We start from the raw sequence: 12,881 nt of genomic DNA, 5'->3' as shown, positions 1-12,881 counted from the left end.
CATGTGGGGGGCCTGGTACGAGTCTCATTCTTAAAGAGTTGACAATTGGTGTAACACAAACACGCCCTTTGTTGAGATTACATATAGCAAATCTGTTCAGAAATATAATACTGAACACAAAAACAAAGTGTAAGAAGCTAGTCATAGCATACAGGAATATTAATAATTATTGATCATTCATTTGGCATGTTAAGCTGTGTCCTTTCAACTTTTAACGTGGTGCACCAATAGTGCAGAAGACCTCATTTTTTTTACTTGTCCCACCTAATGTCGATCAAGATTCATAATTATTGTTCCCTTATGTTCAAAATGTCTTTAGGGCAGTAAAAACGTGTTTTTTTTTATCCTGAAACCCTGAAAAACAAGCTTAAAATTGCTCAGAAAAAAATCGCATAATTGGCCTTTTTAATCGCATAATCTGCCCTGCAAATTTCGCACAATTTGCATTTCTTCATCGCACCCTATCAGAAGGCCTGATATTTGATTTATGGTTGCCGAATCTAATTTTAAACTCAGTTGATGCAGAACCCACACTTGTAGATCACATTTACAGCATGTTGCAACGTAAATTACATTTTAGGATGAACAGGACAAATTTTTGTCGGATAGGATATTGCAAGTAGTACACAAATCACACCTATTTTTATCACATTTAAAACAACCGCCCTTATTGACCGCCCGATAAGCAGCAGAGCTTGGTCGGAATTTAGATGGCACCAGAGCACCGGTTTCAAGCTACAGTACTTTATTTGGCTTTCTCATCGATTATGCCCATTGCTAAGTCCCCATAACTACATGCATTTTTCGGACCCATGGCCGCACCATGTTTTTGTACAAAATTTTGTTCAGAGAAATGGCAATTGTTGACCCGGAGACAAATTTCAACAGCCTGCGCTATGCAATCAGTAGAGGGAAATTTAGAAGATCTAGTATCAAGGGCCTTCCTAACAGTGGTAATACCCAAGTTGTTGTCAATGTTAGAAAACATTGACACCACATCCTAGGAAAAGAGCAGAGAACCTACCCTGAGGGAGTGGACCTTTTGCATGCAAGGCTTGTATCTTGTTATATATATATACTGAATCAACTACTTTTAACGGTTGATTTATTACTGAACAGATGCATCGCCAAATGAAATGGATTTTTTTATTATCGTAAAGAATAAACCAATTTCTGTTTGTTTTGGTCACGCATGACTGTGACTGCCCAAGTATTTTTTGTCATGTTTTTCATTTCACACCAGTTTGCTCGTCCTTGTTAATTTCATGCATTAAATAATGGTTACCACAAAAAATCTTTTGATTTCACTTTAATAATTAAAAGTGGTTAAGGGCACACAGTGCTCAAGTTGAAACAGGATGGGTTATGCCCAATTAAGTCAAGAGTCACCAGGTGATGGCATTTTCAAGTACAATTTTTGTGGGTGGTCCGATCCACCATCATCAGAGTTCTGTCTTAAGGATGTATTGTTTGGGGGAGAAGTTGGAGGACTCTGTTATTTTTGTTTTGAGCGTGCTGTTCATGGACCGTCAGCGGGGAATTTATTACAGTTGTGTTTAAGGGCCCCTCTTTGGGACTATGCTAGCCTTAATTATAGTCATTCAGAGGCCTTCTGCGGGGAATGTGTTGCGCTTGACCTATTGCATAACTTTTGTCACTTGCTTTACTCATACTTTGCTTTTACTCATATCTTTTTGTACTTCTTAATTAAGCTGCTTATGTAAACCAGTACTTAATTCTGATACGCACAACCATGGTAAATAAATTTTAGTTTTTAGTTTTTAATGTTAGTCTGAGGAAGGCTGAACAGCTGAAAGGTCATTAAATCAAGTTGGACCAGTATGAAGTTTACGCCACTGTTTTCTTTCAGTATTTATCTATAAATTCATGTGGTGGTACTGCATCCTTTGGATCCTTCTGCTGTGAGTTCATTGTTGCGTAAACCTTCTTATTCTGCCTATATAATTATATAAGTATATGAGAGAAACCCTGACGATGCACACCCCAAATAATCATAAAATATTAAATCATACTTTTAACTTTTAACTGGCACACTCTAACCACGTAAATCACCTCTTTGAGGGCTGTGTTGCCAGCATGGTTGTCCTGGTGGTGTAGTGGTTATCACACCTCACTAGTAACAGGGGGACGTGAGTTCAAATCCTGCTCAGGGCAAATTTTCTTTCAAAACATTTATTCAGTTAAAAGTATGATTATTTGAAGAATCCTTCCTTGTCATCCGCTATGTTGACTACAGTCGTGTATCATTAACATGAGCCTTAATAGTTGGGTTTCAAGTGGAGTTATAGGCTCCCCTACCTTGTCACCTTGAAAGAAAATTTCCCGGTAGGCCCGCACCCTAACTACATAAATAACCTCTTCGAGGGCTGTGTTGACAGCAGGTTGTCCTGATGGTGTAGTGGTTATCACACCCGACTAGTAATGCGGGGATGTGAGTTCAAATCCACTCAGGGCAAATTTTCTTTCAAATTAACATTTATTCAGTTATATGTAATGTATAATTATGTATATCCGTATATAACTGTAAAAGCGAAACTCAATATGAGTAGATATGGATTTTAATACAGATGTTTCGTAGATCAACGAAAAGTTGACCCACTCCTCAGTTAATCTTCCCACACAATGGAGCATCTTTAGACTTCATAGCAATATGATTGCGCGACATTGCAACATTAGACCGTTAAAACAAGAAACTTGAAAATTTTAAATATCAAAATCAGTGTCGACAAGTGGCTTGTGACGTGTTAGCAACACCATTAAAAGGAATGACCTTTATTTGAGCATGATAAAAGTTAAAGCTTAAGGTTTGCCACCTCTAAGCCAGAAAGAAATATCTTAGTGCATGCAACACGTGAAACATCACTCCGTGAAAATTTATCACAATACCAATGGTCTTGTATGTTTGCTTGGATCATGTTCCAATACCCTATAATTCAAATATTTTACCATTGACATATAGTTACACTGTACCTTGGCACTGCCAAATTCACCTTTGATGTCCTTTTGTTGTTGTTGGTTTTTGTAATCTTCGCCTTATGGGAAAAAAAAACAGAACTCAGTTAACGTGCTGTAAAAATGAGGATTCCAGCAACAATCAATTTCATTAATAATAAAATTGTTATTATTATTATTATTATTATTATTATTATTATTATTATTATTATTATTATTATTGTGAGGAGAGTTGAACATTAAACAGTTACCAGCAAATCGGAATAAATCGTTGTTCCTACACACCTTTCAGCAGGATAATTTGATTGAGCTACTTTTATTATTATACATATTTATTATATGGCTCTGTTTCAGTACGAGGACTGGGAACTACAACATTCACGAAAGGCTAAAACCACGGTCTAGATTTTCCCATCTAGACCAGCATCTAGATCGGTAATGTTTTGTGGTGAAAAGATGCAAACTAAAATGCAAAAATATTGAGTATTTTCTTCTACCAATATTTATTTATTGAGGTGCCAAACAGCATGATGAGAAAAGAGAGGATGACAAGCAAACTTTGACAGAATTAAGTTCACCTCATCGCCACTCATCGCCGTTCGCAAGCAAAATGTCAGTTAGTACAAACCAGTTACATTAAACGAATTAAATTGTTCTTGTTTGTCATATAATAAACATCTTCTTAACCGAGCTTAGTCAGTCTGTATGGGAGAATCTTGACCTCGGTCGTGTGTACAGACCTCACTGTGTTCGGTCTGTACTCACAACCTCGCTCAAGATTCTCCCATACAGACCTCCTGCCCGGTTAATAAGAGCTAAATCTTAATTTTTATGACTGAGTTTAATTTAATTTAGTAAACTGATTTGTCTGCTTCATTTTAAGGGGTGGTAAATGTATTTACATTTCTAAGAGTGTGCATTTAACAAAAAGTGGTCTGGTTATAGACCAATAATAAAACCAAAATGCAACATAATTATAATTAACCCTGCATTCACAGCATGTACTAAAACCTGAAACACTGAAACAAAACCACCAAAACCATTGAAACACCGGAACGAAACCAGCAAAACAACCGAAACACCAAACGAAACAATTGGACCACACAAAACAGCAATAAAAACTTGAACAAAACCATCCAAATTTCTTCAAAATCTTATTACAAGATCAACAAACAATACAAAATATAAATAATTATTGCAGTTCCATCATTTTCCTACAAAATCATCTTCCAAGCTAATCCATTTGAGGATTAATTCCCCTCTTAAGGGGCTATGTCACGCAAAATGATGTAATCTTATGACACCTAGAATGCCCAAAAAGCAAAATGAACCATTGCAATAACCACTTAAAACTGTTGAACAACATAAAAGAAATACACCAAAAGGAAAGAGAAGGATGGATGAGCACAAATGGACAAGACTGAATTTGGGTAATCTTGAAAAAAGTTGGCCCGACACTTTTCAAGTTTATGGAAAATCACCTGGATAAATTTCGTTTTTGCTCAGAATCATCTTGTTTGTGATGTAATGGTAATTTTAACAGTAAAGGAATTCCACATTACCATTTTCGAGTTTTAAACGTGTGATTAACTAAAGATTTCCTTGAAACACCCTAAAATAGCGCAACATAGCCCATTTAAGGAATAGCTTTCCTTGTTGTACATTGTGTACTTGTGCAGTGTAACTTGTTTCAGCACTTGGAATTTATTTACTTACAGGAATAAAGAAATTGCAAAAAGTACCTGTTAAAGGCTTATTACTGGATGAAGATTTAACATATTTCCCAACTGGTGGATAATTTTGTTTTTTCTGGTGATCTACAACATCTTCAGATCTGATGAATTAAGAACATGGTTTAATCATTATTAAGTACACTTCACAGAAGTTTAAGCACCAACTGCAAGGGAAGTGTTGGAATTTTAATTTAGGCAAGGTAACATACCTCCATCCCATGATTAATATTTCTCTGGCCATTTCTTGTCTAAACCTTGGTATGTCATCCTAAAAAATTGAGCATGTACAATAAAACTAATTAATGGCACATTTATTGTGACGGTTGCCTATGAATTTCCAATGTTAAAGGGCATGTATACGTAAACCCCAAACTTTTTTTTTCTGTTTACATAGTTAATAAGAACACACTTCTAGCATACCAGAAGTGCTATTCTCATTTGCAAGTGAGAGCGTTCTCACATAGAAAAGCCTGTTCGAAGTTTGAAGTGCCTGCCATTTTGATTGCAACATCTTTAGTGTGACGTAACTGGTAGAACCTTTGCCAACCAGAAGTTAAAACGTTTTCTCCAGGACTTTTCAAAAATGTGCAAGCAAACGGTGTGTTGAAATAAGTTTGGAGTAAATTAATGTTCACGTTAAACAAGCCAATTTTGTATAACGGACAAAACAATTGATAATATGTAGTACTAACTTTACCCGGCCTCAACTGATTTGAGAGTCCCTCCTTGCAAGAAATGCAGGGCTTTAAAAAAAAAATTTGCTCCCAAGTGCTGTTCTGACAATTCAGCCAAATTGTCTTGCACAGACAATTAATACAGATATATTTTCCTTCACACGCAAAAGGCCTAGGGCAGCAAATTAAATGATTAAGCACAACTCTTGCATTAAATTTGGGGCTAAAACTCTAGGTCCCTTCAAATCCTTGATTTCCAAACTCAACAATTACTTGAATTTGGTTTTATCAACGGAGTTGATAATGTAAATTGGCCACCGTACAGAGATTCTAAAAGCTGACGTTTCGAGCGTTAGCCCTTCGTCAGAGCGAATCGAGGGATTATGGGTTACGTGTAGTTTTTATAGTAGAGTAGGAGCTACGCTATTGGTGGTAACATGGCAACGTGTAAAATAGGAATATATTAGTTAAATGAAAAGCGTTCGTTAATACCATGAGGATTAAGGGTGCCGATTTGAAAGATGAACTTTTGTTCCAGATTCTTGCGGCTTTCCGTGGTACCTAGATGTAGGGAAAGGCCGCAGATAGCCATGTGTTTTTTGGAGTGGTTAGGCAGATTAAAATGGCGAGCGACTGGCTTGGATGCATCCTTGTCATTCTTCTCAACATCGCGAAGGTGTTCGCGGAATCGGTCACCTAGTCGTCTACCTGTCTCACCAATGTATAATTTATTGCATAACGTGCAGGTTATGCAATAAATGACATTTGCGGAGGTACATGTGAAACGATCGGTGATCAACAATTACTTGGCCCTCATAGACCAATTTTTTCAAGAAAAAAGCAGTTAAATTACAGCTATGGGAAATGGTGTGGAACACCGACGTTGTATTTGCAGAATTGCACATCAGACAGCTAGCTATTATCAACCCTATTACACTGTGTATTTTTCTTTATACAGTATTTGCATAATAGAAGGAAGAGTTCAATATTACAGGAAGAAATAGTAGGCAATTTGAGGCAAGTTTTCTTTTTTTGTTTGTACTAAAACATCCCTTGTTTGCCTTTACTAAAAACAACCTATTCAAAATTCATTTGAAACTTAATTATCATTAACAAAATGGCATTCTCGCTCATTTCAAAAGTACTTGAAAAAAGTGTCTCAGATTAATTAACACAGAGAAAATATGTTACCGGTAATTAGGATTGCAAATGTTAAACTTTGAAAGCCATAACATGATATAAATTATTACAAACTCGCAACAATGCTGGCATGTATTCTGTACAAACAGAGATACATGTCCATCGAGGTATGCAGATTGTATTGATTACATAACAGAGTCTTTATCATGGTCCTTGAAATGCACCGTTCTCTTAGGTGAGAACCATATGATCTCTTGCTGGGTTGATGAGCAGATGTAAAAGTGCTCCAAGTAGTTTAACTCTACTTTCCAAGTAAAATGTCCAATAATCCAGAACACCATATTCAATGATTAATCTCATTCATAGCTAGGTAAATTATTAACACTCTAGGATGCCCCCCATTGACGAGTAAAACCTATTGGCATTAGACAGAGTAAAATCTATTAAGTTTCACTCTCTAGGGTCAATGCGTTGATTCTCTTGGAAAACACAGACATGTATTTCTTGCCCAGTTCTTAGGAAAATGTTCCCACATCAGGGGGAATAAGGGCATAAGAATAACAGAAACATTTTGCTGGAGGGAATAAAGCCATTTTGTGCAACGGAATAATGGAATAACGACTTACATTGTCTGGAATAAGTAAATTACAGCATTATTACTGCAGGTCTTACCTGACTGAAAGACAAAGCTTTTTCAGATATAACATACTCCACGAACTACACAAGAGAAAAAATTCAGAAATATTATTCTCACTAAATTCTCCAATTGGTTAAGCTTCTTTAAAATATTCTTTACTGTATCTAAATAACTTTCATGACAAGTAATTTTATATAATCCTGACATAGTCAATCGAACGTTCGGTAATCTAACCCAATCGAACCCAATTGCTTGATTGGTTTCGGTAATCGAACTTAATCGAACTCACAAAAAAAAATTGCCAATCGAACACAATCGAACTTTCAGTGATCAAACAGTTCAACAATCAAAAATAGTCTAAGTCAATCGAACATAATCGAGCACCTCAACTATCAGAAACACAAACCAGTCTCATCTGGTCTGAAACAAAGCGTTGCGGTCAAATAAGTTATTCATTGGCTTCTCTTTCAAACACGAGTACAACAGGCAAGATGTCAGACAGAGCAGAGGTGAAACTTACTAATCTGGAAGCGGTGGTAAGGGGCTACATTTTTGTACCACTGGTGGTGCTGTTTCGCCGTCCATGTCGGGGATAAATTTGTTGACAAGCAGAAAAGAGGAGATGGGGGTCCGGCTCTGAGCTATAGGGTACGTACCTGACGATGACCATGGCCAGCTTTAGTTCATTGAAACGTGTTAATATCTCTCACACTTGCTCCTCTAGTTAAAACTCAGTTAAAGAGTGAATTCCTTCCAATTCTACTAAGAGTTAATGCTTATCAATTTTGTATACCATTTTGTTTTTCTGGCGAACAAAATCAAACCAATCGCGTCGATTGAGTTCAATTGGGTTCGGTAATCGAACTCACAAAAAAATTTCCAGTTTGATTATGTTCAATTGCCGAACCAATTGAACTCCAATCGAAAGATTGAGTTCGATTAGGTTCGATTGGTTTTTGGTTCGGTTTCGTTAGATTGACTACGCTGGGTATAATGCAATTACCAAGTACAGCTGTACACGCAGTACATATGTCAATCTACTTGTGTTGTCGGTGATTTCATGGTAGCAAAATACCCCCTTATTTATTCCACCCTTGATATAGAGGGAAATGATATTCTGCTAAAATCAGAGGAAACTGACTATCCTCAGATCTTGAAAAGTATGTTAACTCTTTCCCACTCTAGGCAACCAACATTAGCAAGTAAAATCATGTGGCAATTTAGACACAAAAAATGCACACTTCAGCATAATGACTGGTAATTTGGGCTAAAAGGCCTCACTGGCTCCCTTGTGAGTTACAATTTCCTCAGTAATAATAATTATAATAACTTTTACCTACCTTCAGTGAAAAAATCCCACAATCAAATGCATTGCACTGCTTTGGGGTTTCTTTTACAATACAATGCTTCCAGTCATGGGGAATCCATTCTTTTCCCCAAAACTTGTATACCCTGTTAGCGAAGTTTCTGTGAAAATCATTACATATTAATAACAATAATTTAATTAATAAGTATCCTTGGAAAAGGGGAAACAGAAAAAACATACAGTGTACATGTACTGTCTTTTTGCACTTTCCAATGTAATAGTGACAATGGATTAACAACTGACAAGCCATTGCTCAAAAGAACTTACATCTCTTAATTGGCAATAAAATACTTATAAATTACAAAGTTTGTAGAGGAGCTCAGGCATGCAAAGAACACCAGCGAAGTACCATGGGCAAGATTTTATGGGAAATCTATCAATGCAAGAAATCTTGGTTATGATATCAAAGTATAAAGCCCACCCATACAGACTGTCAGGGTAGAGGTGGGGAGGAAAGGAAAGGAACTTTATTAAAGTGTCTAGTCATTCTAGCACTGGAGCAGTAATTGGGGACACTGTAAACTGAAATTAACAATTAACACAAATCAAATCAAATTTTGGTTTTTGAGGAGAGGGGAAACCAGAGTACCCAAAGTACCTGGAGAACCCAGAGAAAACCTCTCAGCCTCACGGGGAGGGGAGTGTTCAGGCAATTTTCCTTGGCGGGAAATCGCATGGCAGTGTTGCACTTGGCAACCTGCATTTTTCTGGTAGGAAATCATATTGATTGTTATCGGTTTTCTAAGGCGATTTTATGATCAATCAAAGCCACTTTACCCAAACGACTTGTGTTGGTTCTATAGGTTCAATCTTGAGGAAAACGAAAGACAATAGATATTACATGTATGCCAACAGGTAACAGCAGAAGACAGGGTTTATGTGACGAGTAAGGGGAAAGAGAGCGGCAGCGAGCAACAATGAACAGGCAAAGAGCTAGCGAAGAGGAGCACCTCAGGAAGCAAGTTAGGGCTAGCGAACAGAGGCAAAATTGTAGCGAAGAATGTTGTGAAGTGGCACAGGAACGAGACAGACATAGGAGGAAAAATTGTAGCGAAGAACGTCACCCAGCTGGCACGAGAGAGGGCTAGGATAAACAAGTAAAGGAAACCAATGTAAATGAGAAATTCAGAGGCAGGCGGAGCGGCAGGAAAACAACAACTTGTTTACAGAAGGGAGTATGCTAACTGCAAGATTTGTATTCCATTTCCTTTTGGTGCAATAATATTTGCAAGATCCCTGTTGTAATTTACTGCTCGCTCAAATTCCTTGCTGTCAAATTTTGTCAAATACATGTACGTGTCCAGTCTATTAGTCTGTCAAGCAGTCAAAACAACTGGAGTTGCTTAATGTCCCGCAGTTCTCCGATATCTTCAACTTCATTGCGCCTGTGACCAAAGGAAGTTATTCTGTTTTAGGTTGATTTTCACTAACAGTTCAGTTTCTATATGTTACAGTTTGTAAACCTGGAATGTGTCTATTTTGTTTTAAGTACATGTACATGAAGAACACATAATACAGATTTCGATCACATTGCCTGTTGACAGAGATAATGCAGTTTGCTTGTTACCATTGCGAGAAAAAATATCATTTATTTTGCGAGAGAAAATACAATTTAAAAGACTGTTTTTTGTTCTTGTGATTCAGTTAACTTACCAGAGATATGGTTTTTAAATCTGTGGATTGATACATTCTTTGACTGTATAAAGCCGGTTACACACAAGCAAGTTTTCCTTGACAAGTGTACTTGCTGGCTTTTGAACAAGTGCACTAGTGAAGGAAAAATTTGACAAGTTTTTCTTTACACATGCACCGGCAAATAAAACTTGATATTAAAATCAAACTAGTCGAGAAAAAACTTCCTCGTGAGTTAAACTGACTTAACTGTAGTAAATAATAATTATATAAATGACTGTAAACAGATACTTAATAATTCAGGAGCTCCACTTTCAGGCTTGGCTAAATCTATAAATTAGATTAAAGTGGAATTTATTGGGACAATTGTCAACATTTTTCCTTCTGGTATGTAATTGGTGATCACAGTTGTAAGAAACAGTCTTCATGATCTCTTGAAGGCATATTACATGCATGAACCAAGTATACAAATGTATGGGAAAGCAAGTTGATTATCATTAAAGTGAGGCTTTAATTTACATTTAGAAACAAGACAATTATACCAGATATTACCAACAAGTTACAAGTACACATCAGGGGCCGGTTGCTGGAAGCCTGCTTAGCGCTAACCGTTGATTGAGAGGATGTAACAAAACCTATAGGTTTCCATGGTATTTAACGCTGGTTAGCGTTAACAATGCTTTGAGCAACCTGGGCCTGGTGCACTTAAAACATACTTGATTGCATGGAAGTGGCCAGTTACTTTATCATCATTACCGTCAGCATTGTCAATGGAATCATAAAGGCACATTGTCTTGGTGACCAGGTTAACAATCTGAACAGAACACACTTCATTTAGTCAGGGCTTCTAATAGGTGGCGGAAAAAAAGTCAAATTTCGCGGGATTTTCAAAGACTAATTCACCAAAAAAATGGCGGATGGTTTGGAAATTTTCAGAGGAAACCTCCAATAATATACAAAAGGGGTAAATCCCTTAAAGACATGCTTGTAAGAGCAAAAATATAGCTTCTTTAGGCTCAAACACGAGGCAACCACAAAAGCCACAGTGAAGGAGTCCTTGCAGGCCTGTCATTGACTTCCTATCAGAAAGACGCTAACATCATTTTGACATGAAAATCCTTAACTATTGACATAAAAACCATCCACATTTCTTTTCCCTAGGCTCTAAAGAAGATTTCTGTGTAATTTTTTTGTTGATTTCAACTAAATTCCCTTTGTTTTTCCTCCCTAGTGAACTGCCATTCGCAGTCTCGCTCACTCTCCCTTGAAGGCTACTGCGCACGGGAAATGTGCTATTCATCACGGCCACTACCCAGTTTTTCGCAACATTAATCTATTCTCTTGACTAAGAAGTCGCCTGGTAGTTTTGGGATGTTGTCACGAGGTTTTGAGATAAGTTTTCAAGTTTGCAGCAAGTAAACAGCCCCAACAGCCAAAATTATTCTCGAATATGTTGGTAAGATTTCTTAGCGAATTTCGTGTTATTCCACGTGTTTTTGTGAGTTTCGTGCGATTTTGCGCATTTACCTAAATTTGGCCGCTCAGCGACCGTGCGAAATATCAGAAGCCCTGGTTAGTGTCTTTTTTCTGTCAATTTGAAATTAACCCATCTTTTGTAAAGTAAATGCAGATGTGAAAAGTAAAACACATGCAATACATTCTAATATAAATTAAACTTACAATAACTGTCCAATGAGCTTGGTGATTTACAGGAATGACCCACTTCTCTTTCTCCAATAAATTGACCTTGAACAGAAGTGACACTTCATACTGTAAGCAAATTTGTGACTAAGTCCAAAGTGAAGTTTGTATCAACAAAGTTGAGCATTCATTCAAAGTTTTAGCATTCTTTTGAATAGGACGATCGCTTTAATTTAGTTAATCTACACCATTGCACAGAAATCCAGCCACTGAATTGAGGACTGTTCTTTTAAAATGTGCATAGACGCAAACATAAAACATGTCTCTATTTACTTAGTATACATGTAATGCATGCCAAAACGACAGGTATATCAAATGACCTTAAAATTACTTAAGACCATGCGGTTCTTTTTTTGACGAGGAGTATACAAATCCGACCATTTTGTGTTTAAACAAAAAAACAACATTATACACTACCTACATTATATATAGACTGAATTATTTCACCAAACTCAGTGTACACATAGTGATACCAGAATTATTTTCCAGAAAAGTATATGGAGAACCTCAAGTTTTCCAGTTTAATTTAAAACGTTGTGGGTGTACGTGGTATCATCAAAGCAGAGCACTCATTAGTCTTGAATTTTGCAAAGAGTGAGATGCTTGCTGAAAATCGCGCCCAAAACGCGGGTGTCCTGTGTTTCTTGTACCGAAGGCGCCAACAAATTATAATTTGCACTTCTTGGGCAAATTGCTGGAAATGCACCGTAGAGTCCGCCATTTTGGTTTTTGCATGCTGCTTGCTAAGAGAGCGCACATTATTATGGTCAGCCTGAGTTAACATTTCGGCTTGTACTTCATGTATTAACAATTATTGAAAGTCCTGAAGAAACAAGAAAATAGGTCCGCAATGCGTACTTGGGGTCTTATGCTTAGTTTAACTCCATTCAGCCCACCATGCATCCATGCGTGATTGGTTGAAAATTTGCCATAACAATGCAGCAGTGAAATGGGTTCCTTCAGTATTTACATCGATGACTTGCCGCTAATCTTTCTCTTATTGCCATTTGCACAGTTTAGACAAC

General features: G+C 37.1%; 1 protein-coding gene across 3 annotated transcripts in view; it reads right to left on the bottom strand.

The window, feature by feature from the left end:
- LOC138024241 (uncharacterized) overlaps positions 1–12,881 on the bottom strand; it is a 38,133-nt gene that overhangs the window by 16,461 nt on the left and 8,791 nt on the right. For all 3 annotated transcript variants that reach the window (XM_068871391.1, XM_068871383.1, XM_068871401.1), the window contains exons 6-12: positions 11,836–11,901; positions 10,872–10,969; positions 8,498–8,624; positions 7,193–7,237; positions 4,916–4,974; positions 4,716–4,807; positions 2,992–3,053 (exon numbers count right to left, since the gene is read on the bottom strand). In XM_068871391.1, coding sequence (XP_068727492.1) covers positions 2,992–3,053; positions 4,716–4,807; positions 4,916–4,974; positions 7,193–7,237; positions 8,498–8,624; positions 10,872–10,969; positions 11,836–11,901 — 549 coding nt within the window. The remainder of the gene's footprint in view (positions 1–2,991; positions 3,054–4,715; positions 4,808–4,915; positions 4,975–7,192; positions 7,238–8,497; positions 8,625–10,871; positions 10,970–11,835; positions 11,902–12,881) is intronic.

The sequence above is a fragment of the Montipora capricornis genome, chromosome 2, assembly GCF_036669925.1.
Source record: "Montipora capricornis isolate CH-2021 chromosome 2, ASM3666992v2, whole genome shotgun sequence".
NCBI lineage: Eukaryota > Metazoa > Cnidaria > Anthozoa > Scleractinia > Acroporidae > Montipora > Montipora capricornis.
This window is presented reverse-complemented; position numbering and strand designations above follow the sequence as displayed.